A 22,844-nucleotide genomic window follows, 5' to 3' on the forward strand; every position below is an offset into this window, starting at 1 on the left:
CAACTACAACCCACAAACCTTTTCTTGAATGAATACATTATCTTTCCACAGAACGTTTGGCAAATAATTTGCAAGAGCAAATGAGAAAAGTAATTACATGGCAGTCAGCATCTCTGCCCTCAGACAAAGACACACACATACTAACACACAGATCTCTCCCTTTCATCTTATGGTCAGCACTGGCTCCTATGGAGGAGGGGTGGGGGTCTCCTAGACCGTAACAAACACGAAGCAGGTTTTGCAGAAACGGCTCTGTGGGCCACCCAGAACTACTGGCCTAAAGTTGCTTTTAAAATCTTTTTTAAAAAAAGATTTTGCCATTTGTTTTTTGAATAACCAGATGCAGCGTGGCATAGAGCTGCTGTCTCTGCATTAGCTGAACAAACACAAAAATAAGAACCACAAAATGCACAAGATTTACTGCGGCAAGTTGGCCAACTACGCAGCTTTAAAACGTGATAAAAGCTGTCAACTGCAGGTCAAAGGTCTATTTGGCAAAGAGCAAGAGCCCACATGAAAGCTGGGAAGCCCAGCCAGCATCGGAAGGCTGCCGGGCCCTGCTGGGCCCATCGCGGCAGCTCTCGGAGCAGGCCTCGCCCCCGCGCTGCCACCATGGGCAGGATGCAGTCCTCCCCTGTGTATTTTCCACAGAAGCCCATTTGCTTTCCTAGCTCAGTCTCCTTGCCATGGGCTACGTCTATCATCAGGGCACAATATATGTGGCAGAAGTTTAGCGCAGCTCTCTTGGGAAAGCTGAGGACGGCCAGATGGGCTATTTAAGCTCAAGGTTTCTTCCATTTGCTTACAGTGTTTAAAAATCTTTGGCAAACTCCCCCTTGTTGTCCTAGTAACTGCTTGGCCATTCAGCACAATATTTTTATACTGTATAATAATAACCGATTACCTTAACATTTAGTTTTTAAGGATGAATTCCCAAGCCAGTTGGTTAGTATATTCTGAAACATCACAGTCATTGTAACTAAAACAATTTTGGTGTTCATCACAGGTTTAGCACCCTTCCAGCAGTAGGCTACCCCAGTGCACAGTAAAAGTTACGTTTTTATCACAACAAAGGGGATACTCAAGAAGACAGTTGCAAATGGAGCCCTCTCCTTGGCTTTTTCCCCCAACGCTTCCCCACTTCATTTATCCTCACTGAGCAATCTTTGTAACCATGCCAATACAGGAACAGCAGCCCATTCCCACAGTCATTAGTCATGTAAGTGGTCTTTCAACATCTATGAAGCAACTTATATGAAAAAAAGCTTAGGGAACAAACTCATTAAAGCAAGGGCAGGAGCAGAGACAGGCAAGCAAAACTGTGTAGGTGCTCTTCCCATCCTCTCCTCTCCTCACCCCCCATTACAGGGATAATAAATTCCCAACAAACAAAAATCCAATTACCAGAATAACTTCAGCAAGGAGTTGTACACAGTGATTTTCCTCATCATTTTCAGAAGTTGGCAGCCTCTCCCTCTGCTATTGTTTAGTGACTAATCATGCTGTAATTTTAGCAGGGTCAGGAAAAGCACTGGGTTTAATTGACTGCACACGCACCGCGATGCCATGTTCTGGTGTTTCAGAGAGACATTCACCTCAGGGAGAAGAGCTAGAATACCTCCAAAGCTTTTCAATGCAAGGTAACCCCAATCAGGGAATATAAACTGAGCAGTTGCTAGGCCTCTAGGAAATCCCATTTGTTGCAGACAAGGGTGCCAGCAGGGCCCCAAGTGCACTGGCATGTAACACTTGTTTATGAAGGAGGTTGTGGGATCCATTATCTTCATTTAGCAGCTCAGCAGCCACACGCAGGAGATGAGGAACGGCTATGGCAGACTATGACAAGGCTGAGGCTGCTGCCTGCCCGTACACTGCTTGAGGGAAAGGGAGAATAAACTCATTTCACTCTCTGGAGGTTTCTGCACAAACAACCAAACAGCAGTAGCACTACCCTAGTCTTCTGTCAAGAGAATCAATCGTATCCCTAAATAATAGTCAAAACTATGAATGGTTTCTTCTTCCAAAATTAAACCAGGAAAGGGAAACAAAAGCTCCTGTTTACTTTTAACATCTGGTCAATCAAAAGGAAGAATTAAGTCATTTGAAATACAACAGTCAGACTAGTGAAACCATTAAAAATATAAAACCATTAAAAACATATATTCAAATATGTAGTATAAATATACTGTCAACATTTAGCAGCAAGAAAAACCTGGTTAGCAATGAGATTGTTTTCTTCCTTAGCTTGTAATAACTCTACCAATATTTCATTGGAAACATTCTCATTTCCATTCTTACGCTCTGCAAGGTTTCTGCAGGAGACTAGTTTTTTCCTGTCCATACACTGTGGTTACCGTTCATGAGCATGACAGAACTGATACATGCACCACAAGGACTCCAGGCTCTCACACTGCTACCTGTGTATCTTCTGCCCAAATCAAACACCTGGCTATCTGTTGCAGTTCTCTATCTAAGTGCAGTTCTCAGCCCAAGAACAGCATGGCTGGAGAAGGACCCAGACTCAGACCACCTCCTCCCTCAACCCTGGGAACAATACTATCACAAAATCAATGCCTGTGTCCCTCCTCCCTTTAGAGCTTCAAAAAGAAGGTCATCTTTAATACATTTCTTTTGCAGAATATTTTTAGATCCTGGCGTTTCAATCTGTATAGCTGAAATGCTTTCCAACATCTTACTGTTCAGTCTCTTGACAACTGCCACCCTTTCATGGCCTTGACAATTATGTTCTTAAACACATCTCGCATGCTGCATAAAGCAAAGAAACACCTATGACAGATCTCTTAACTAGTCAATTCACTAAATCCTAGCTTTGCTTTACTAGTGCCAGAATTCACTGCTTACTCTTAAGATTTTCCAACAAGCACTCCCTCACATTATTCTATGCTGCTCCCCCTTTCCTTCCTCCAGCAAATGAGCTTCCTGTAGACATCTGCAAAACCACTTCATTATCCTCCCTAAAATCCCTTTTTATTGACATCTCTCTGCTCTGTATCTTACAAAATAAACCTTTAGAGTTGTTAGATAACCAATATGTGGTGATGACTATTTATTTTGCCTAAGCAGTGTCAGCTTTATTGTTACATTATGCCCTGCTAGCCTGAGTGTTTTACATTAGCCTCTGACTTATATGGGGACTATTTTTTCATTTTTCTATATAAGGTTAGCATAACAGGGTCCCAATACATAACTGTGGCAGGAAGGCACTACTGCAACAAATATTATAGGGAACACAGACATGATTATTCAATATCTGTATTGCCATGAATTATCAGTTCCTTAAAAGCTTGAATGACTATCCAGGAGTTCCTCATAGCTGCTGTCAAGTACCTTGAGGTCTCTTACAGACTGGTGTTTTGTTTTGTTTTAAAATGCTGTGGCTATCTGCAGGAAGCAAAACTTGTGAACTAGTTATGGATATATTTACTCAAATGAGTAGAAGTTCACCCCTAACTGGTGTGTAGAGAAAAGTTAGCATGCTGGTCTTACTCCACCTTCCTTTTCCTTGACAGAGCACACTACAAGTAAGAAATACTTCAGATGTCAGATGGTCACTTCTGCCCCACTGAGCTACTCAACACACAGTTCAAAAGAGGACTTAAAAACAAAAACAAAACAAATCAAAACAAAACCCTCTCTTGTGTCCAAGTGAAGGACTAGATCAGTACACCCTTAAAACCATGGTACAAAAGCAAAACCTCATTTACTCTGCCTTTGAATGCACTTCTATGTCAAATCATTTCAGAGAGTGCTAATATGACAGCAGGCAGTTTGAATGGTGCACAACAATAGAGTTGCTGGACTTAAAAAACATGGTCCAACTCTGTGAGTGCTCTACAAATTGCTTATTTCAGCAATGCTAAAATCTGCAATGCAGCTAATTTCAACCATCAAATTTAGGGGAGAAAACTTCCAAAAATAGCTACTTGTATTTAAAAAAATATTTCTTAAATATCTCTCAACATGGTGAAAATTCAGAACCAGGCACACCCAGGGGCTTCCCAGTACAGAAGGGGGAAAATGAATCAGAGGAACAGGTTGGAGAGATATTAAGTAGACTAAACAGGCAAGTAGAGCTACAAAATATAATTGATAATAATAGCTCACACATACAAAGACTTACAGCTTTTAAATAGACTTCAAAGAAACAGACTTCAATCATTACTTAGCTACCTCCACAGCTGCAGTAGGTATTTTTATCTTCTTTTCCCTCCCCAAATACACTCAGGTGTCAAATTATATTTGGCACTTCCTAAATTCATAATCCTGACACGTTTTCCAGGACTCACTTCGTCACATTCACTATTACTTCAACTATTGCTATTTGGAGATAACATTTTTACTGTAGTAACACTACAACACTTCACTATGTAAGAATTAATGAAGTCACTAAGTGAGGGATCTTCCAAACTGCTGAGAGCTGGCCCATCGCTGCTCTCAGCAAAGGCAATCATCATTTCAGCTCCAACTGAAATAACATCAGAGGTAAGTGCTCAAGCAAACTTTCATTTTTATCCCAGGAATGTAAAGAAATAAGGGAAAAAAAAAAAAAAAAAGCAAAACAAAATGCAGCATTAACTGCATCTAATTAATGGTAACATCTATATATACAGACCTTGCATCTGGTAGCTATAGGGAGCCTGTCCAGGTTGAGGTGTGCTAAAGCTGGCACCGTAGCTTAGAAATCCTGTCTGTCCAGGTGACTGTGACTGTGCCAATCCACCTTCTGTCTTGATGCCTGCCCACAATGCACCTAAATCAGTTAGTGACAGCAAATCTATTTGTTCATATTCAAACAGGGATGGAAAATAAAATTGCTTAATTAGTAGCACTTTTAACACATACTATTGCATGCATGAGAAAAAGAATACCGAGAGTATGCACAAATGAATGGGATAAGGGCAGTCTAAAAGAACACATAAAACTGAAGTTCACCAGGGAGAGGTTAAATTCAAAACTGTGTTTCCAATAACTGCAAAAGAAATTTATACATGAACAGGAAGTTGCATTATTCCTTTTTTCCTTTCCTGCCAGAGGCTAACTTTTCCATATATTCATGACATTTCACAGAGGTAGATTAGCAACTTTATATGATTTTAATGAAGCATAGCATAGCCAAGCTCTCCTACCATCCACCCTTTAATGACATAACTGAGATTTACATTGTATAATATTCCTACAAGAAAACTACATGGCTCCAAGTGCGATGGCATTCTAAGGAATTAAGCACCTCTTTAAAAGAGGATAGAGAGCTAGCAGCATAAAGTACAATGTGGATTTTCAAAGCTAATTAAACGCTACAAAATGCATTTAGTCTTTTAACAAATAAACACCTAATAGACAGGAAATATTGCTGAACCAATCTCCCAAACCAGGAAAAACACAGCAGAGAGTCATTAATCTGTACTGACAGGGAAGTCCATTACACATTACCTTCTCATTTCCAAATTTATTAATAAAAGAATGAGAAGTCCAATTGAATGAATGACTTACCTCCCTACTTTAGTGATTCTTACACCAATTTGTAAGGCAATAAACAAGGAAATATCAGCAAATGAAATACTTAGGAAATGCATACAATTCAGCTTCTGTCTCTTAGTTTTAATTATAAGGTTGTCCCAACATGAACTACCATTTAAAAATAATTATAGCCAAAGCAATGGAAAAGTAATACAATACTCTTACATTTCTCTATGGCATTCATTGATACCTCATTGTTCAAAAGCCGCAGTTATATGAACTGAATTAACTAAGTGTGAATTAGTAACATTCCTTTGAAAATGTCTGTTAATCTAAGCCCATTGCCTGGTTGGAACTAACTTTTTTTTTTTTTTTTTTTTTTTTTTTTTTTACCTTTTAAATAATATTCAATGCTGTTTCAAGGCAGGAGAGGACTGAGAAGCTACTGTGTTTGCAAAACTTCAGTATCTCCCTACATACAAATGGTGGGATATTTTCTCAATTTTTATTTTCTTTAATTAGTCATTGAAATCATTATTTTTTAGCTGGTGTCATTAATTATCCCTAATTCCATCTGCCACACTCACTAGCTGCCAGTCTAACCCTGTTTGCTTGTTTTCCCCTGATGCTTGCTTCTTCTGTTTCACATTACAAATAAACAATCACAATGATGAATCTGACACCTCATTTCAAGGGGAAATTCCTGCTATGGATGCTTTGGTATCAATGATCTCTGTGCTTAAGGACCTCTGGAATGCTGATTAAATATTGTGTAGAGAAAGTTTAACTAACTCAAGCATTATATATCTATACTTCCTACTCTAGCAGCCTGATTCAACTCCCAATCTCAGATGAAGCAGTATCAAAGTCAGTGGCTGAAGGATGACACTTGAGCGAAGACAAGTTGGCACTGACGTGTCCTTTTGCAAACCTCCACACTGTGAAGAGCCTTTCATCTTCTGGGACCTACTCTTCCCACCTGCTCTCATCCATAAGGCTTTCACTCACTAAACCTGGTGCTCCTTTCTCCTCCCAAGTCTGATATATGCAAGGGAGTGTGAAGGGACAGCAAGGAAACAGAAGGAACTTTGGGTAAGCGAATTGTTTGCTAGATGCTGGTACCAGGGCAGGCAGAAGGAGGGAGCTTCAGGAAATTCTCCAGCCTCCTCAGTGGCTTTGCAGATGAACCAGAGCCAGGAACGGCAGGAGGCAGCTGACACTGGCATTCCCCTCCACCCCCCTTCCTGCCATCTGGGCTGCACCACAGTGGAGGTGTGGGAGTGCAAAAATGCCCAGATAGAGGTGCATTCAAGGCAGCACCTTCACAAATTCTGCACTAAAGAGAAAAGTTGAGGGGAATCGGTATGTGTATTTATGCACATTTCCTCCCCTCCCCCCCCCCCCCCCCCCCCCCGTAACAAAACCAAAGAATTCTCCCCACTACAACCCCCATTTTTTTGCATATGTCATAAGTCTCCTCTCTTTATACCTGTTGCAAACTCTCTGCCTGAAAGAGAGAAAGGCAAAGTATATGATACATGAGATCTATGCTGCAGAGCCAAGCGAATTTGGGTTCTAAACAAGGTTTCAGTTGCAAATCAGCCTGTTGCAAATCAGCATCCCTGGGGTCCCCATGTAATTTATTTTGGGAACTAGGATTATATGATGAGCCTTAAATATGCAAAGCTATGGTCTTAGCTCCAAAAACTTTGTGCAAGTTATTTGCTTTCAAATATTACTGCTAGGTGATAAAGTACATCAACAAAAAGCAGCTTTACCCCAATCAGGGGGCGCTGGCTAAAAAGAATAACATAAAACATTGAGAACAAAACACTCTTCTTGCAACGTAAAACGCTAAGGAAAAAAATAAATATCTGATGTCCTAGGTGCAGGGGATGGAGTGGGAAAACAAAACAAAAGAGCAGGCAGGCACGTTAACCCCTAGCAAGCAGCTGCCAAGAAAAGCAACTCTCAATTATAGCTCCGACAACAGCGAGACAGCTCAACTCAAGTCGTGAAATCAGGGTCTTGCTGAAGTTGGTGAGAGTTTTATAGTTGACTTTAGTAGGGTCAAGATTTCATCCAGAGGAATGGTGCAAAAACAAAAAAATCAAAAAAATCAGTGTTTGGGCTGCCTACACCACCACAGACAGACAAGTAGTATGAAGTGTCACAGGAGAAATGGAAAAATGTGTCAACAAAAGAGCAGTGGGAAAAGGGGTCATCTGTTATCATACCACGTGATCCAGCTGGAAATGGCAGACAAGCTCACAAGCTTGCATCAGGAACATAATTTTTTCTTTTTTTTTTTTTTCTTCTTTACAAGGGGAAGATTCCCTGTCTCCTTAAAGACTTTTAAAGACTCTTTTAAAGACTTAAAAACACTTATATATATATGTATATATATATATATATATATATATTGTTTGTGTAAGTTTTAAATATGTGTAACTGAAACAGAAACATCCAGCTCATGTTTATAAACATTTTTGGCAGTACGTAATCAAGATTGTAGCCACAGGAAGAATATTTCCTTGGATCATAATCATTAACTTTTTTTTTTTTTTTTTAAGGGAAATAATAATACATTTATTCCTATTGTCTACAGCAATCTTTTGGGGGATTTACTTGAGATCCTGTGGGTTTCAGCTTGCAGATTTCATGACGAAAGATTCACCAGCATTGCACTTAAAAGTTTTAATAATTTTAAGGGACACAATTTATACTATGAGTTCTCTTTTCTTGGTATGAAAACCTGTATTACTTGAATATATGTTACAGAACATACTACAAACATGCTAAAAGCATGTAGAACATGCATTTTCAATATATTGCCCTAGAGAAATATAAAACCTATTTTCTAATAATGTATCTTTGCTGCTGAACTGCTGTGTGCACTACCAGCAGACAGTCTGGCAACAAAATGGTCTCACCCACAACGGATTGTTTTTAAATTTTCATCTATGTGGAGTTCTGAAACACCGAAAGAGAGATTTCCAGTGAGGGTCTTTTTGAATTAATCCTTTACCTGATGGAAATCACTGTAGCTTCACTGACACACTCAGGTTCCAGTAATGTGTATCAGCCTTTATTTGCCAACTTCCCCTATTATGTTGCTGGAAAGCACAACTCCTCGGCAAGTTACCAGGAGCTGTGCCTGTTTAATGGAAGTCCCTAGATCTCTTTCCCTGTTTCAGTGCTTCAGTGTTTTTTTTTTTGTTTTTTTTTTTTTTTTTAAATCACCACTAAAAGCCTAATGAATCTTTCTCCTTCATCCCAGAACAAAGACATCCTCTTGAATAGCTTCTTAGCTCTTTAATACATAAATTAAACTGCACTCACTCCAATAGGGAAATAACCACTCTTCCACGAGAAATGCTCAAGAGCATGGTTGTCCCACTAAGCACTGACACAAGGTCATGTAATCTTGTTCAAAAAAGAATCATTTGCCTTGAGAATTAAAACATAGGGATGTGATTTCTTACCATACGAAGGGATTCCATAGGGCTGTCCAGGCTGCGGGTAGGTGGCATAAGCTGTAGCTTGTTGCATCCCTGTTGTAAACTGTGTCTGCCCATATGCAGCCATCGTTTGTGAAGATGGGGTAGGAAGAATATGTGGGTATGGTCTGCTATTGATTACAAATGACAGAAAATAGGACAGACACTGCATTAGACAGACAAGTGTGGATTTATTTTTAGCCTTATTATAAGCCTATTACTTCATTAACAAATAATCATAGATGTGCTAGACAACAGAAATTGTAAGATAGAGACAAAACAACCATAATAAATTAATAATAAAAGAATAAGTAAAATAATAACTTTTCAAATATTTTTCAAATACATTCTTAGCAAAAAAATAAAAAATAAAATAAAAAAAAATAAAAAAGAATATATTTTTTTTTCCTTGAAGCTGCTGTGGTTTAAATTATGACTTAACAGATGGACCCAATTATTATTTTAAATGAGGTTAAAATCTGCCTATTTCAGTTATTATTATTACTACTAGTAGTATTATTTTTAAAAGATATCATACTTGGAAGGGTAAATCTGTGGTGGGGAGAACTGGTGTGTTTGTCTTGGGCTGAAACCACTGCTTCCAATTGCTGCACCAAGGAGAAAAGAAAGCACACAGAAGTGTAAATATACACACCTAAGATAAATATTATTTTTCCTAATAGAATTTCAGAGTATTAACAAGATTTTAATTAAATTCAAATATCATTGGTATTTTAGGTAGAAAATAATATTTTATTAGCAACTATACATGAATGCTTAACATTAAAATCTTGATTACAGCTTTCAAGTACTAAATTGCCCTTTTGTACAACTTCTGAGCAATAGTTTATTCTTTGCTTGCACACAGACAACATTTTTAATGCAAACATTCTATATCCTATTGGAAACATTTTTCTTCATATTTTTAAAGGATTATTGCTATCTCAAGTGCAACATTTTATTAACTTTTAGAATTTTTAAGACCTACATTTTATGAAGGAGCTTTATACATGCCTGTATTGAAAACACATGGCCAGCTTCAGAACACGTGCCTTTTAAAAATAATTCCATAATGCATAAGGATGTGTTACCATATTACACCTCCTTCTCTTTTTCTCCGTGTTACCTGCTTTCTAAAATGCTCTCACACCTTTAAAACACCCAGTATTCCATAAAGATGTCATGATCAATGTGCAAATTTACTTAGGGAAACACTTAAACCTAACTGAGCTTCTCCTTCCGCAACTTAAGGGTTCCCCAGACCAATCACTGCTAATACAGACATTTTTTCAAACATGAATTTCTTTCAGTATTTTTGGGTGCTGCCTAGGTTGTCTTGGATGCACCCATGTGCTCTGCTCTTGGCGTTCTTTGCAGGAGCGCCATACAGATAGTGCCTCCCTCTCTGGTTACCATTTGGGTGCCATCTCTTCTCTATGTCCCAAGGTCAATTTTGAAGCCTTTGCCAGGAAGAGGTCAGCTGCAGGTTATGAGACTACTGTAAAAACAGACAGCCAGAGAAACAACAGGCCCTATTGCTAAGTACTTGGAAATAAACAAGGCATGGATAATTACCCTTTGCCAGCTACCCCTTTCTTGGCCAACTACAGGGAAAATCCATCATCTTTACACTCTCAAAGTGCTTTTGAAGTGTGGAGCAAGGCAGATAATTGCTTTCTGTTGCTTCCACACCTGATATTTTGCTTTTCTGTGGCCAGGGAGACTGCAGATATGTCAAATATTACAGTCCCACCTTAGTCAGATCACCACAGATGAACATAGCTATGATTAAACATTCTACCTTTCCTACCTTCATAAATTTAACTTACTCTAGAAAACTTTTTTTTGCCTTTAAACTTTGATACTTTCATACTCTGCAGCATGCACAGAAAATGGAGGCTGTCATGAGATCAGAAAAGGGTTGGCTACTTAGAGCCTAACTGGTTGCGAGATTACAGATTTTGCTACTTTGGCAATGAAACTCCATGATATATTACACTTTTTCATTTGATTTGTACCATAAAAATGATGTGCTAGAAATACCACAGTTAATCCACAGCTATGCAAAACTGTGCAAACATTTTAGGATTTTCTCACAGTATTTGTCTCCTGTGTGTTAACAGCTAAGATGTGTTTGGCTTCAAGAAAGACAAAAAGACTGACGAAAAACTACCTCACTAATAACAAATTTTAAAAAATGAGGAAGACCTCAGTTACTCCTCAGTTACAACACAAGGCAGAGAGGCAGGTAATATTTACAAAGAGAAAACTAAAAAGAGTAAATCCTTTGGGCCAAAATACTCCCCAGTTCCTCAGTAAAGACACCAGTGGACATCAATAATCCCAATGCTCTAACGCTTGTTACTCAGGGAATGCTCCTGTTGCCTTACACTATCTGAGTAAGATGAACAGAAATAGGCATAAGCTGCAAAATGCACAAAACTTTTCAGCAGCTGTGCACAGGTTTAGACTGAATGGGAAAAGAAAATAGTAAATGGAAAATTGCTGAGCTTAAAACCTTTGTTTAGTCCTTACCTGATCCTGAGAAATTGTCTAAAGACCCGTCTGTGGTAGTAGTAGTAGCAATCTCACTGCTGCTCATTGGTTCTGTTTTAACTATAGAAATATAAATAAAATATATTCTATATGCACCTAATATTCTTGCACACACATGCACACACTCATTACAGTCACAAATTCAACAAAACAGAAATCTGCCAAAAATATTTTAAATCATGGTTATCAATATTTTGCATTTTGTGAATTTGTGTATACAAACAATGCAAAGTACTGGTAGCTATGATTTGCACATACATATAAAATGATCACAAGGGTTATTTCTGTCCCCAAGGAATAAGAGCCACTAAGTCCCCATGCAACTCTCTGCACCTGTCCTGTCTCCTCTAAATCCTGCAGACCCAACAATAAGGGTCCACATTTAGATCAGGTCACACAGTCATTTTACAGGCTTGAAAGACAGCAATTTGAATAAGACAAAAAGGGAGATAATTTTTAAATGGGGTTCTCTGAGAAATGCTCTTTTTTTTTTTTCAGAGGAAAATTGAAAACTTCTAATAAAGTAAAACTTTCCTCAGGGTGGATTTTTCCAAATTAACATAACACTCAGCAACCCTGAATATGCAAAGGACACACGGTTCTCAACCAGGTACTTCAAAGAATACTTTTACATTTTATTTCCTTTGCACCCAGACATGTGTGAACCTACACATCTGTCAGAGAATAAGAAAAAAATGAGAAGAGAGATTCTCTACTGGCTTATGCTACTTCATAATTAATTATAGATTAATGTCTTTCAACAAAGCCTCAGGTAAATAAGCAATTTTCACTCTGTGCTGCTTCAGTGCCATCTCAGTAACAACATTCTGATCCACAGACCAAAGACAGGGCTGACCTGGTGCGGACATAGACAGGCACCATCCCCACTCCCAGGAAGCTATCAGATCAGCACCACAACCTCTCAAATCCATTTTTACATATCTAGCCTTTGGAGTTACAGCACACCAAGAGCAACTGAGGATGGTGTTTCACAAAACAACAGAGCTGATCTTACTATCAACATCTCACTGCTTTTGCTCCCGTTGACGCACAGTCACTGCTTCCCACGCACCAGAGCTGGTGTGTATCTGACCTTTCAGGGAGGCAGTTCAATAACACTGCAGAAAATGAATCCAAGAAAAGTGAGGTAAACTGTGCCCTGTTTGGCACATAAAGCCCTGTCTGTGTGCACATCTCTCTCTCTCAGAATTGCAGCCATCATTAGCAGATGCCCTTTTGGTGCCAGGTTTGCAAAGGCTGAGGGAAGTGGAACTCTCCTCTCTGACAAAGGACCTTTCCTTTACTTGCCAATACAAATTCTTATTTCTGCATGCCTGTTTCATCCACCTGATCTCAGCCAAGGGCTTTACATGCAATGATCAATATGAACTCCACACAAAACCCTGCTGTATCTACATTAGTAAGCAATGCAGCCCAGTAAGAAAAGTTTCATGGACTAAAACAGTTGGAGCAGAGGGGCCAGTATCCCTAAGTTAGGTGTGTTTTTTTTTGTTGTTGTTGTTTTGTTTTTTGGTGTTTTTTTTTTCTTTTTTTTTGGGGGGGGGGGGAATTGCTTTGTGCTAGGTCTAGGCTTCATGCTAGGTCAAGATATATACAGCAAGTTCTGCACAGTTTGTTATTTAGATATCAAGAACTGCATCTGCATTATCTCCTGCTTTTCCCTCTAAGTTTATCACAACTACATCTTACATCTAATACTTTCCCCACAGATTACTCCAGCTTTCCCAAAACTTTGCAAGTGTCCTTACTCTAATTTCCATAATGCAATTATGCATTTGGAAATAACAATAGAAGATGCTTTTCTCTATTGCTGATAGCTGTGGGGGAAGAAAAGAAAGGATGATGAGAGAGATCAACCTAACTTGGGCTACAGGATGGAAGACTTCAGTATCTGCTTTCTCCAAACTCTCTCCCTCTTCTCTGCTGGAGAAACAATTCTATTCATTATAAAACAAAATATAATTATTTAGGTAAGTTTGGCTCACTGCAAACTACCACTCCAAGAACTATTCTGAGACACATATTTAGCACCCTTTGTTCTAGATATTTTTTTTAGGATAATTTCTAAGTGGATGTAAATGCCTCTCTTGCCACTGGTTTAAAAATGCATGTGCATTGTTGTCCACCTTTCTGGATCTCAGAAATACCAATTTTGGAAAAAAAATCATCAAAATGGGATCTCTGACTCACAAGAGATACTTCAGTGTGAAGAAGATTGAAACTGAACACCATTTATTAAACATATTGCTTTTGAAGATACAGGAAAAAAAAAATGAAATTCTCTGCAGTGCCATCTTCATGGTGGCATATTCTATCTTCTGACTGAGGTGCTATCAATATTTACATAACTGTTCCATGTGTCTCCTCTCCTGAGTGTATGAAAAAGGAGATAAGAAAACTTATGTCCTGATTGCTCCTGATCTGGATACCTATTTGTAGGGTCATAGTAAATAAGCACTATAATGCTTTTTTTTTTTTTTTAAGAACAACCATGACCTTAACAGACCTTTGTGCTGGAGCTAGTTGGGAATTTAATAAAGATGAATAACAACTTGAAAAACCCCCAATTCCACAAGCATTTTATTCAAAATGCCAGTAAATATCTGTGTATTTATTTCTGTCTGAACAAAAAACCTTTTCAAGAGGTTGAAAGCTTTCCTATAGAAAGAAATACACGGAGAAAAAAAACAGCCATGGTTTTACCAGTTAGAAATTTTTACTGCATGGATTCTCATTGCAAAAGAAGTTTGCTCATTTGCTGAAGACAAAATTTGATGTGCAATAGAACACAGTTTCCCCAAAATCACAGGGAAAGAGAGACGCAAAAGGATTTTACAAGTCTGCCACTCTGTCCTGGCAGCGCTTCAGTGATGCGTGTCTGTCAGGAGGGACGAATGGAGCTGTCCAAGGAAGAACGGCTCTGGAAAGGGACAGGTCTGGACTTCAGCTGTCCCATGTTTTCCATGACCATAACATTTCTACGTGTCCTATACTTTTGCAGGATGACACTGTGGGTGGGAGGGGGGAGGAGAGGGGCAGTCAGCCAGAACATTGCCTCATTTACCTGGAACACTTCGCAAGTTTTCCAGGAGTTTCCAACAATAAGCTCAATCATGGCAGAGACCACCGAGAAATAATTGAGAAAGAAACAGAAGAGTTCCCTTCTCTGCTGCTCCATTATCAAAACAGAACTTTCCAGTGGTGCAGAATAATCAGGCTTGCATTATAGAGACAGATTTTTGTTTAGAAATATGTCACTAAGATTTAATGCAAGTAGAATCACTCATCTAACAGATGATCAACAAGAAGTTCAAGGATAAATCTAATGTATTCCTAATCTGATTTAAAAAAAGGAATCAATGTTTATTTGAATCACTGATATAGACTTGGTTTTACACCAAAAAGCTATGTCAATGGAGGGACATTTTTCCTCCTTATTTTCCTTTTCTAGTCATTTATGAGATTCTAAAATCCAGATTTAAGAAGAAACCATTTAAGAAAACAACACAAATATATTTCTTAAAAATATATTGATTATCTAAAATACATACAATCATGGCTTTACATATAAATCATGCTTTACTAAATTAGTCTTAGTTTGCTAACTGCTATGCTATATACATTACACCAGGATAAAAATACTGTAAACATAGCTGAATTATTAACTCAGTGTTAATGTTGTAGTCTTAGGACTGCATTAATACTATAATGTTATATTCTTTGTATTATATGAATAAGTGGGCAAAATGAAATAGTTCCTGGCCGGCAGTTCTCAGTGCTCATGAGGTACAAATCTCATCAAAGTGAGTCTGTCAGTTTACTTACAGACATATGTATAAATGGAATATCTAGCTCTATTTGGTTTTCTCTCAAGGTGACATCTTCAAATAAAGTTAGTATCTAAACACTATGTTGATATGCACTACAGTTACTGCCCTCCTATATCTTAAATACTTCATTTAGCCATTAATATTCATATATTATTTTGTTTAGTGCCATCCTCTTTCTGTACCCAATACAAGCATAAAGCTCAAAGATAATTATTAGTCACTAACAGCAGTACAAAAATTCTACCTTGAATTTGAAGCTGATAATATTTTCTGTTACTTTATTCAAAGTTTAAACTGTTTGTACTTAAGAATATAGTGATTATAAAGAGGTTACCAAAGACTACAGGTTACTTATAAAGAGTCTACTAAATTACACTAATACCTATCCAGGACATTATTCGCTGTTTGTCACAGAGTATCAAATCATCAGTTCCTGACCATGAAGCCTAATAAACACACTTTGCTGCTGCTTCTCAAACTGGGAGACTCTTCCTGAAACTCATTTGTCTGGAAATTACCAGAAGATAATTACTACAAGGTAATTTCCAGCCTAAATTTATGTTCAGTTTTCAAAGAAAGTCCCTGCTCAAAGAAGCACATTCTATTTCAAGCCCAGACTGTTTCCTGCTCTACTGTCTTCTGATGTCAGAAGTCTTGTGTGGTATTCTGTCTATGGCTAACACCCAGCTTTCACTGCATGAATGGCTCCCCAAGAGCCTTGTCTCCCTCTCTTTTGGTTGTGATTTGCAACCAAAATAAATTGAGTTTCATTGTACCTGCTCATCTAGCAGTAAAAATGCTGGATTTGTAAAGAAATGGCAGCACAATCATAGTACTAGAAAAAAAAAACTCAAAATCAAAACCATCTGGGTGGAAACAGGTCTTCATCACAGAAGGATGGAATATGCTGAGTCAGAAGGTACCCACAAGGATCATCAAGTCCAACTCCTGGCTCCACACAGGACCACCCAAAAACCAGACCATATGTCTGAGAGTATTGTCCAAAGGTTTCCTGAACTCCAGCAGGCTCAATGCCATGACCACTACCCTGACGAGCTTGTTCCAGTGCCTGATCACCCTCTTGGTGAAGAACCTTTTCCTGACACCCATCCTGACCCTCCCCTGTCCCAGCTCCATGCTGTTCCCTTGGGTCCTGTTGCTGTCCCCAGAGAGCAGAGGTCAGCGCCTGCCCCTTCGCCCGCCCTTGTGAGGAAGCTCCCCTCAGTCTCCTCTGCTCTGGGCTGAGCAAACCCAGGGACCTCAGCAGCTCCTCATATGTCTTGCCCTCTAGACCCTTCACCATCTTCGTAGCCCTCCTTTGGATGTTTTCTAACAGTTTTATGTCCTTCTTATACTGTGGCACCCAAAATAGCACACAGTGCTTGAGGTGAGGCTGCACCAGTGCAGAGCAGAGCAGGACAATCCCTTCCCTCGACCAGCTAGCAATGACGTACTTGATGCACCCCAGGGAATGCTTGGCCCTTTTGGCTGCCTGGGCACACTTCTGGCTCATACTCAACGTGCCATTAACCAAAACCCATAGATCCCTTTCCATGAGGCTGCTCTCCAACCTCTTATTACCTAGTCTATATGTGTATGCAGGATTACCTCATTCCAGGTGCAGAATCCAGCACTTGCTTTTGTTAACTTTCATATGGTGACAGTATTTGTAGCTGCTAATCAAGATTTAACCTCAATATTCATCTGAGAAGCACACCCATGGGTTAACATGGTTCCATTCATTACAATTAGGAGATAAGACTAGATCTAATATTCTTACCCCATGACAGTCACATGTCAATTTATACCAAATGATTGTATCACCCATCCTTTCCAAACAGAGATGACATATACCCAGAAACAACCCTTTTAGAGTTATGGATTGATTTATTTTTTATTTTTATTTTTCTCCTTCCTAAATTCTCCATTGGGAATCTGGCCATTGAAACTTCCCTACATGTGTGTAATACTGTGTGCTGTGTGTGTAAAATATCTGGACTCTTTAACCAAAGAAAGATATAATGACCACACAACAATACAGTTACAGTCATTAATGGCAAAGAAGGCTGTCTTCAGCTACCTTCTGAAAACACAGAGGGCCTCCAGAGGAGACAGAACATCAAGAGAAGTCAAGGCTGCTGTGTCATTTAGGTGTACAAGACATATGACTGAGACACAAAAACAGAAGGCAAATGACAAAGTACATGGGGCCTTTCATAAGTAGGAAATAATATCCATTACATTTGGCCAGGGTCCGAACTCCAGGACTATCAGACTTAAAGCCAAATTCATCCAGACAAAGAAGGATAGCACCAGTCTGTGTTCCCCTCTACTCAGCAGTAGCAGGAAACTCCCTAGCTTGTCTAATCAAACCAGGTGGCACAGGAACCTCTCTCCAAGTTTCTGCACTCACTGGCCAGGGGCCAGATGATGGCTAACGCTGAAGTGTGACCAAGTTTCATGCTTATTTTTTCCCTATGATAAGCAAAACTCCTCAGAAGACTACAAGATACAAATGTAAGTGCTAAATCATCTTAAGTGTCACAAGTCCCTGAAGTTGTTAAGGCTTTTCAGATATCACCTTATTAAGATGTGATCTTAGTCTAGACTTAAATGCCTTAGTCCTGTTCCCTGGAATGCACACCAAAAGAATGGACTGGATTTCCTTTTCTTCTGCATTACTGCTCATATGTATGATATTTCTATCTTACACTGTGCAATTGTGGATGTGTTACAGTTTTTAGTGAAGCAGTGAACATCTTGACGGGTTCTTAACATCCTGCAGCTCTTGATATCCTGTGGCCTGTGCAGTCATTGCACCAGCAGGGCTCTGGGACCCCCCAGGCACACTCAGAGGGTGTTCTCATACTACCGTGCTCCATCCACAGTCAGGAATGGCAGGTGTTGCAGATGTCTTTATGAGAAGCTTGTGTAAATAAATTGTGTTAAAGATTCTCTCTCTCTCTTTTTTTTTTTTTTTTTCTTTTCAGGAGAGGGGGGAGTGGGGCAGGACTGAAGAGTGTGGGGCAGAATATTTTGCCCCTCAAAGGGATCTGGCAACCAGTCTAGTGACAGACTTTTCATTTAAAAAAAGTCCTTTATTTCAGGGAAATGTTATGGGGGAAAATGGTGAAACCTCCAAAACCAGATGCACATACATGAAGAAAAAACAATAAATGCATGAATATTTATTTATGCTAGTCTCCTCCTCACTCAAGAACTTGCAATGGGAATTGCTGGCCTGAGCCAGCAAGTGAGTAGAAAGGTTTTTTCCCTGGCCAAAATGCTAGGAAAGTGGAATAATAGAGCATTATTCTACAAGTGCTCAGAAGAGACAGAAGGACTCTTGGTGAAGCTGGAGAACAAAAGCACAGATAAGACAAAGAGTCTGGAAGGAAGCCAATGTAATACAGCAGGGGAAGAAAAAAAAAAAAGTAAAGAGCAGGGAGAAAAAGGTAGTCCAAGTTATCCCATTGCCTTCACATAAACAGAGTGATGTGTATCTTGTTTTTATCCTCTGTAAGTGGCAGCAGGTTGAAGAATATTACCAGTTCCTACAGACATCCAGATTACTTTTACCAGTCTGGTTAGCCTAGGACTACTGCAGTCTTTCCTCCAGACACACAACTATCTTGTGATCTTCCAGTGCAAAGTAAAGAACATCCATTGTTCATGATACTAACACTCTAGAAATGCAAATATTATATTCACCCTTATAGGTCTATTACTTTATGGTGTCCAAATGTGGAGGTACCACTGCATCAATCACAATTTTCATACCATCAAGCTCTTTATCACAAACACATGTATAGAAATGTCAGCATATATGACTGGCAAAAACTCCATAAATGAGCAACAAAAAGATATCAAAAGCCAAGCACCTCCCAAAGGAGGAACATTTTGTCTGATTGTCATCACTAAAACTTTACACTCTACAGCATAAAATAAATAACTATAACTTACTAAAAAATAAAAAGAAGAAATTCACTGCCAATGTGAAAACTTGACTGAAATACTGAAAGCCTATTCTGAGTGCTACAAAGTATCATTAAAATTACATTGAATATTCAACATATTGTTTACTTTCAGAAAGCTACATCAGCGTGTTCCATAACAACTACCAGGACATACCCACTCTATTCTTTAATCTTTTACTACACCATAACTTCAGAACATGGTGAAATAATTCTTATGAATTCTGTAATACAGAAACAAGCCAGCAAACATACTACCCAGTGCTTCTAAAACCCTTAAGATGGATTTCTATTCATTAGACTTAAGACAACCTTTCCAATGGCCAGCCCTCTTCACACAGTGGGGAACTTTGAATGCCTTTGTGTGGGATCTGATTCTCATGTTGCAGCAGGTACTTAAGAGCAAGAGCCCTTTTTTTTCCAAAAGAATTTTGATGTCCAACTCTCTTTGAAATCTTCCTTGCTATGTATCTTTGAAAATCTGATCTTCAATTTGTTATCCATTTTCCCTTCCCACTTGATATGAAAATTCCTTCTCTTCATTCTTCTGAACACTAAGAAACAAGGGTAGATGCATCTCCATACTCTTAATGCAAATGATTGGTAGTTGCTTGGAATAAGGTCTCCTTCTCCCAATCTTCATTTATTCTTTTCCATTCCAGTTGAACAAAACATCTTCATGATATTTCTTCCTATATGTAATCCAACAGAACTGATTTACATTCTTAAGATAAAAGTAAAGATCACTGTAGGTACAAAGTGAATATGACTGTCCACTGTGGAAAACAGCTTTTCAGCTGAAAACAGTATTTTTTTTATTTTTTATTTTTTTTATTTTTTTGTTAAATATTACTCTCAGCCTTTCTCCTCTTACTATATTTCTACCCAAGTGGACACTTGGTAGTGTCCACAACTCCATTGTTGGAGTAGCCACTAGCTGTCTGATTAAAAAAATTAAAAAAAAAAGTCAATTTTTAGCTTCTGTTATTGTTTCTTGGAGTCCTTTAGTATCAACCTACCACTGCAATTTGCTGACAAAGGAGATATAGAGGTAAGACACAACGGTGAATGTTTTGAACCTTACTTCAGTTCTCTACTCTATTACAGATTTTCTTAGGCAAGTCATACAAGGCCAAAATTTTACTAGTGTTGAGCATCTGCTGTTGCCTACAACAGAGGGTGTTTTGTGGAAAAACACTTAAAGAGATCATGGAAAACTCAAACAGTACATTACTTATATCATCAGACTCCATGGTGGCATGCCAGGACTGCTTTTGCTGAGTGTCGTTAGCCAAACATTTTAGTGTTACTCTCCTGCATTTGTTCCTGAGAAATTTCTGACTGATCAAGATCTGTAATTTCCCTGTTGCTTCCTCATTACTGGTTTGAAGATCATGCTGCCTGAACTGGCCCAGAGAAAAGGAGTTAACCACCAGGCAATGTAATTACTTATTCTTGGTTATGACTTTCTACTCAAGATATTAAGGAGATTTATTTTCTCCTCACCATGCGTGTATCCAGAGCTATGAAGACCATCTCATGGTTTGCAACAAACTTAAATGAACAGTGTTTGATTTACAGAAATCACTATGTCTTAAAAGAAACCCGATGAAGAATTGCTACCTGAAAACTAAAGTTGCAAATCCACCTTGTTTAAAAATCTTTAGAGAGAAGGAACTACATAAGAGTTACCTAAAAAAAAAAAAAAAAAATCTTCAGCTGTGTTCCTTGGCCACCACTACCTGGTCAGTTCTACACCACAGCAATTTTGTTCTACCAAGAGGAAATTAAGCACACAAAGAGTTATTATATCAAAGCTGCACACAGAGATTCAAAGCTGCACATTCAGACTCAATCACACACGTAGATCCCCATTCAGTGCTTTGAAAACTTACCACTAAGTGTGAAGCTAAAAATATTAGCTAATGATAGCGAGCTATCTTCCAACCACATCCTCTTGTAGAACAACATCAATAAGAGACAAGTCTGAAAATGTGCCTTAAAGGAATTAATGTACATTTGTTTGAAACAGGGCCATTTCACTTTGGGACAGTTTTTTTTTTTTTCTTTTTCCTAATCTAGTGAACATATCCTGCACTTTGGGGTATGGAAACCTGCCTAAATCACGCCCATAGTCAAATCAAATTTAACATATCTTTACAACACATTTATATCATGCAAATAGCTGGAGGCCCTGTTTCTCACTCGCATGGAGGTCCTTTATGCCAGAAAAGGAGGGCTCTTTCATGCTAGTGAGAACGAGTGCATAGTAGATCAGAAATTGGTTTCACATATTATATTTAACATGTGAATGTTCAGCAACCCACATCTCCACTCCACGTGCAACAAACAAGCAAGTCAAGGTGCAGCGGTGTAAGAAAAGTGCTTGGCAAGCCATATGGCAGCATCCTTACAGTCTGTCATTTGTGTTTCAGCAGGGTTCTGCTTAAAGAATCTCAAAAAAAAAAAAAAAAAAAGCCTCCTTCATTAAAAAAAAAAAAAAAAGAGTGTGAACTCTTGCTGATGACACTCGCTTTTTCTTAAGCCTGTGTAGCAGCTCAAGGAACCCAAAAGAAACATTTTGTCAACGTAAAAGAGATTAACAGCCAAATCCCACCTCTGGATTCTTAGGCTCACAAATTTTGTCTCTTGGAACACATCTGATTCAGAAATAAATGATTCAATTATGTTTCTTTCAAATTCCTGTCTCTGACTGTTCTTACATGGCACATAATGAAAAGCTTTTGAAATTTTGAATGTTTTGACCAGAATCACCGAGCACAAACTATTTCTCAAGATAATTTCTGGACAACATCTTACAACGCATGCTGACTGCACACTTCTGGTGTGTCCACCACAGCTCCACAAACCTGCAGCGGTCTGTGTGCTAGCACTTAGTAACCAGTCTGCAGTGCTGAGGAGAGTCATGTCACCTGAGGGAAAATTGCAAACAAAAGAAAACCATTTGGCTTCATCTCAGAAGTTAAACACGTATTTCACGCTTTATCTTTCTTGGTAGAATTCATCCAAAACCAATAAGCCTGCACTTTAAAATTCTAACAACAGGAAAAATAAGTTACTCTGTTTTAATTTACTTTTTTTTTTTTTTTTTTTTAATTTAAATAAACTCCAATACCTACTGAGAAGTTGGGATATAATTTCCAGAATTATTTGCTACATGAGGTTAGTGCATGAATAGATAATCTAACTAATTTCCTGACAAAGTAATATTAAGCACCCAATTTTTCAGAATGTAAGCCCACACAAAACAGCTATTAAGAACAAGAAGTCTGGGCAGATGGTGGGTGTCTTTCTGTGTTTCAAGGAACACGTCATATTTTTGTGCTAAAGCTACATTCAAGCTACATATAAGGTACAAAAGCTAGTGAGGTTTACTGCAAAGGCTTTAGCAAGTAAGAGAGATTTTAAAGTGCTGACCAATTTTATCCTGTATCAAAACTGGTATATACCTCATAATATGATAC

The 22,844-nt window shown here is 38.6% G+C and overlaps 1 protein-coding gene across 16 annotated transcripts in view; it reads right to left on the reverse strand.

The window, feature by feature from the left end:
- Positions 1–22,844, reverse strand: part of EYA1 (EYA transcriptional coactivator and phosphatase 1) — a 162,570-nt gene that overhangs the window by 56,977 nt on the left and 82,749 nt on the right. For 7 of the 16 annotated variants that reach the window (XM_068672071.1, XM_068672086.1, XM_068672085.1 and 4 more), the window contains 5 exons: positions 22,230–22,292; positions 11,514–11,594; positions 9,517–9,586; positions 8,964–9,109; positions 4,634–4,771 (listed from right to left, as the gene is read on the reverse strand). In XM_068672071.1, the coding sequence (XP_068528172.1) occupies positions 4,634–4,771; positions 8,964–9,109; positions 9,517–9,586; positions 11,514–11,594; positions 22,230–22,292 (498 nt within the window). The remainder of the gene's footprint in view (positions 1–4,633; positions 4,772–8,963; positions 9,110–9,516; positions 9,587–11,513; positions 11,595–22,229; positions 22,293–22,844) is intronic. The other 9 variants (XM_068672074.1, XM_068672073.1, XM_068672072.1 and 6 more) reach the window with 9 other exon arrangements.

This window comes from Anas acuta, chromosome 2 (genome assembly GCF_963932015.1).
Source record: "Anas acuta chromosome 2, bAnaAcu1.1, whole genome shotgun sequence".
In the NCBI taxonomy this organism is placed as follows: domain Eukaryota; kingdom Metazoa; phylum Chordata; class Aves; order Anseriformes; family Anatidae; genus Anas; species Anas acuta.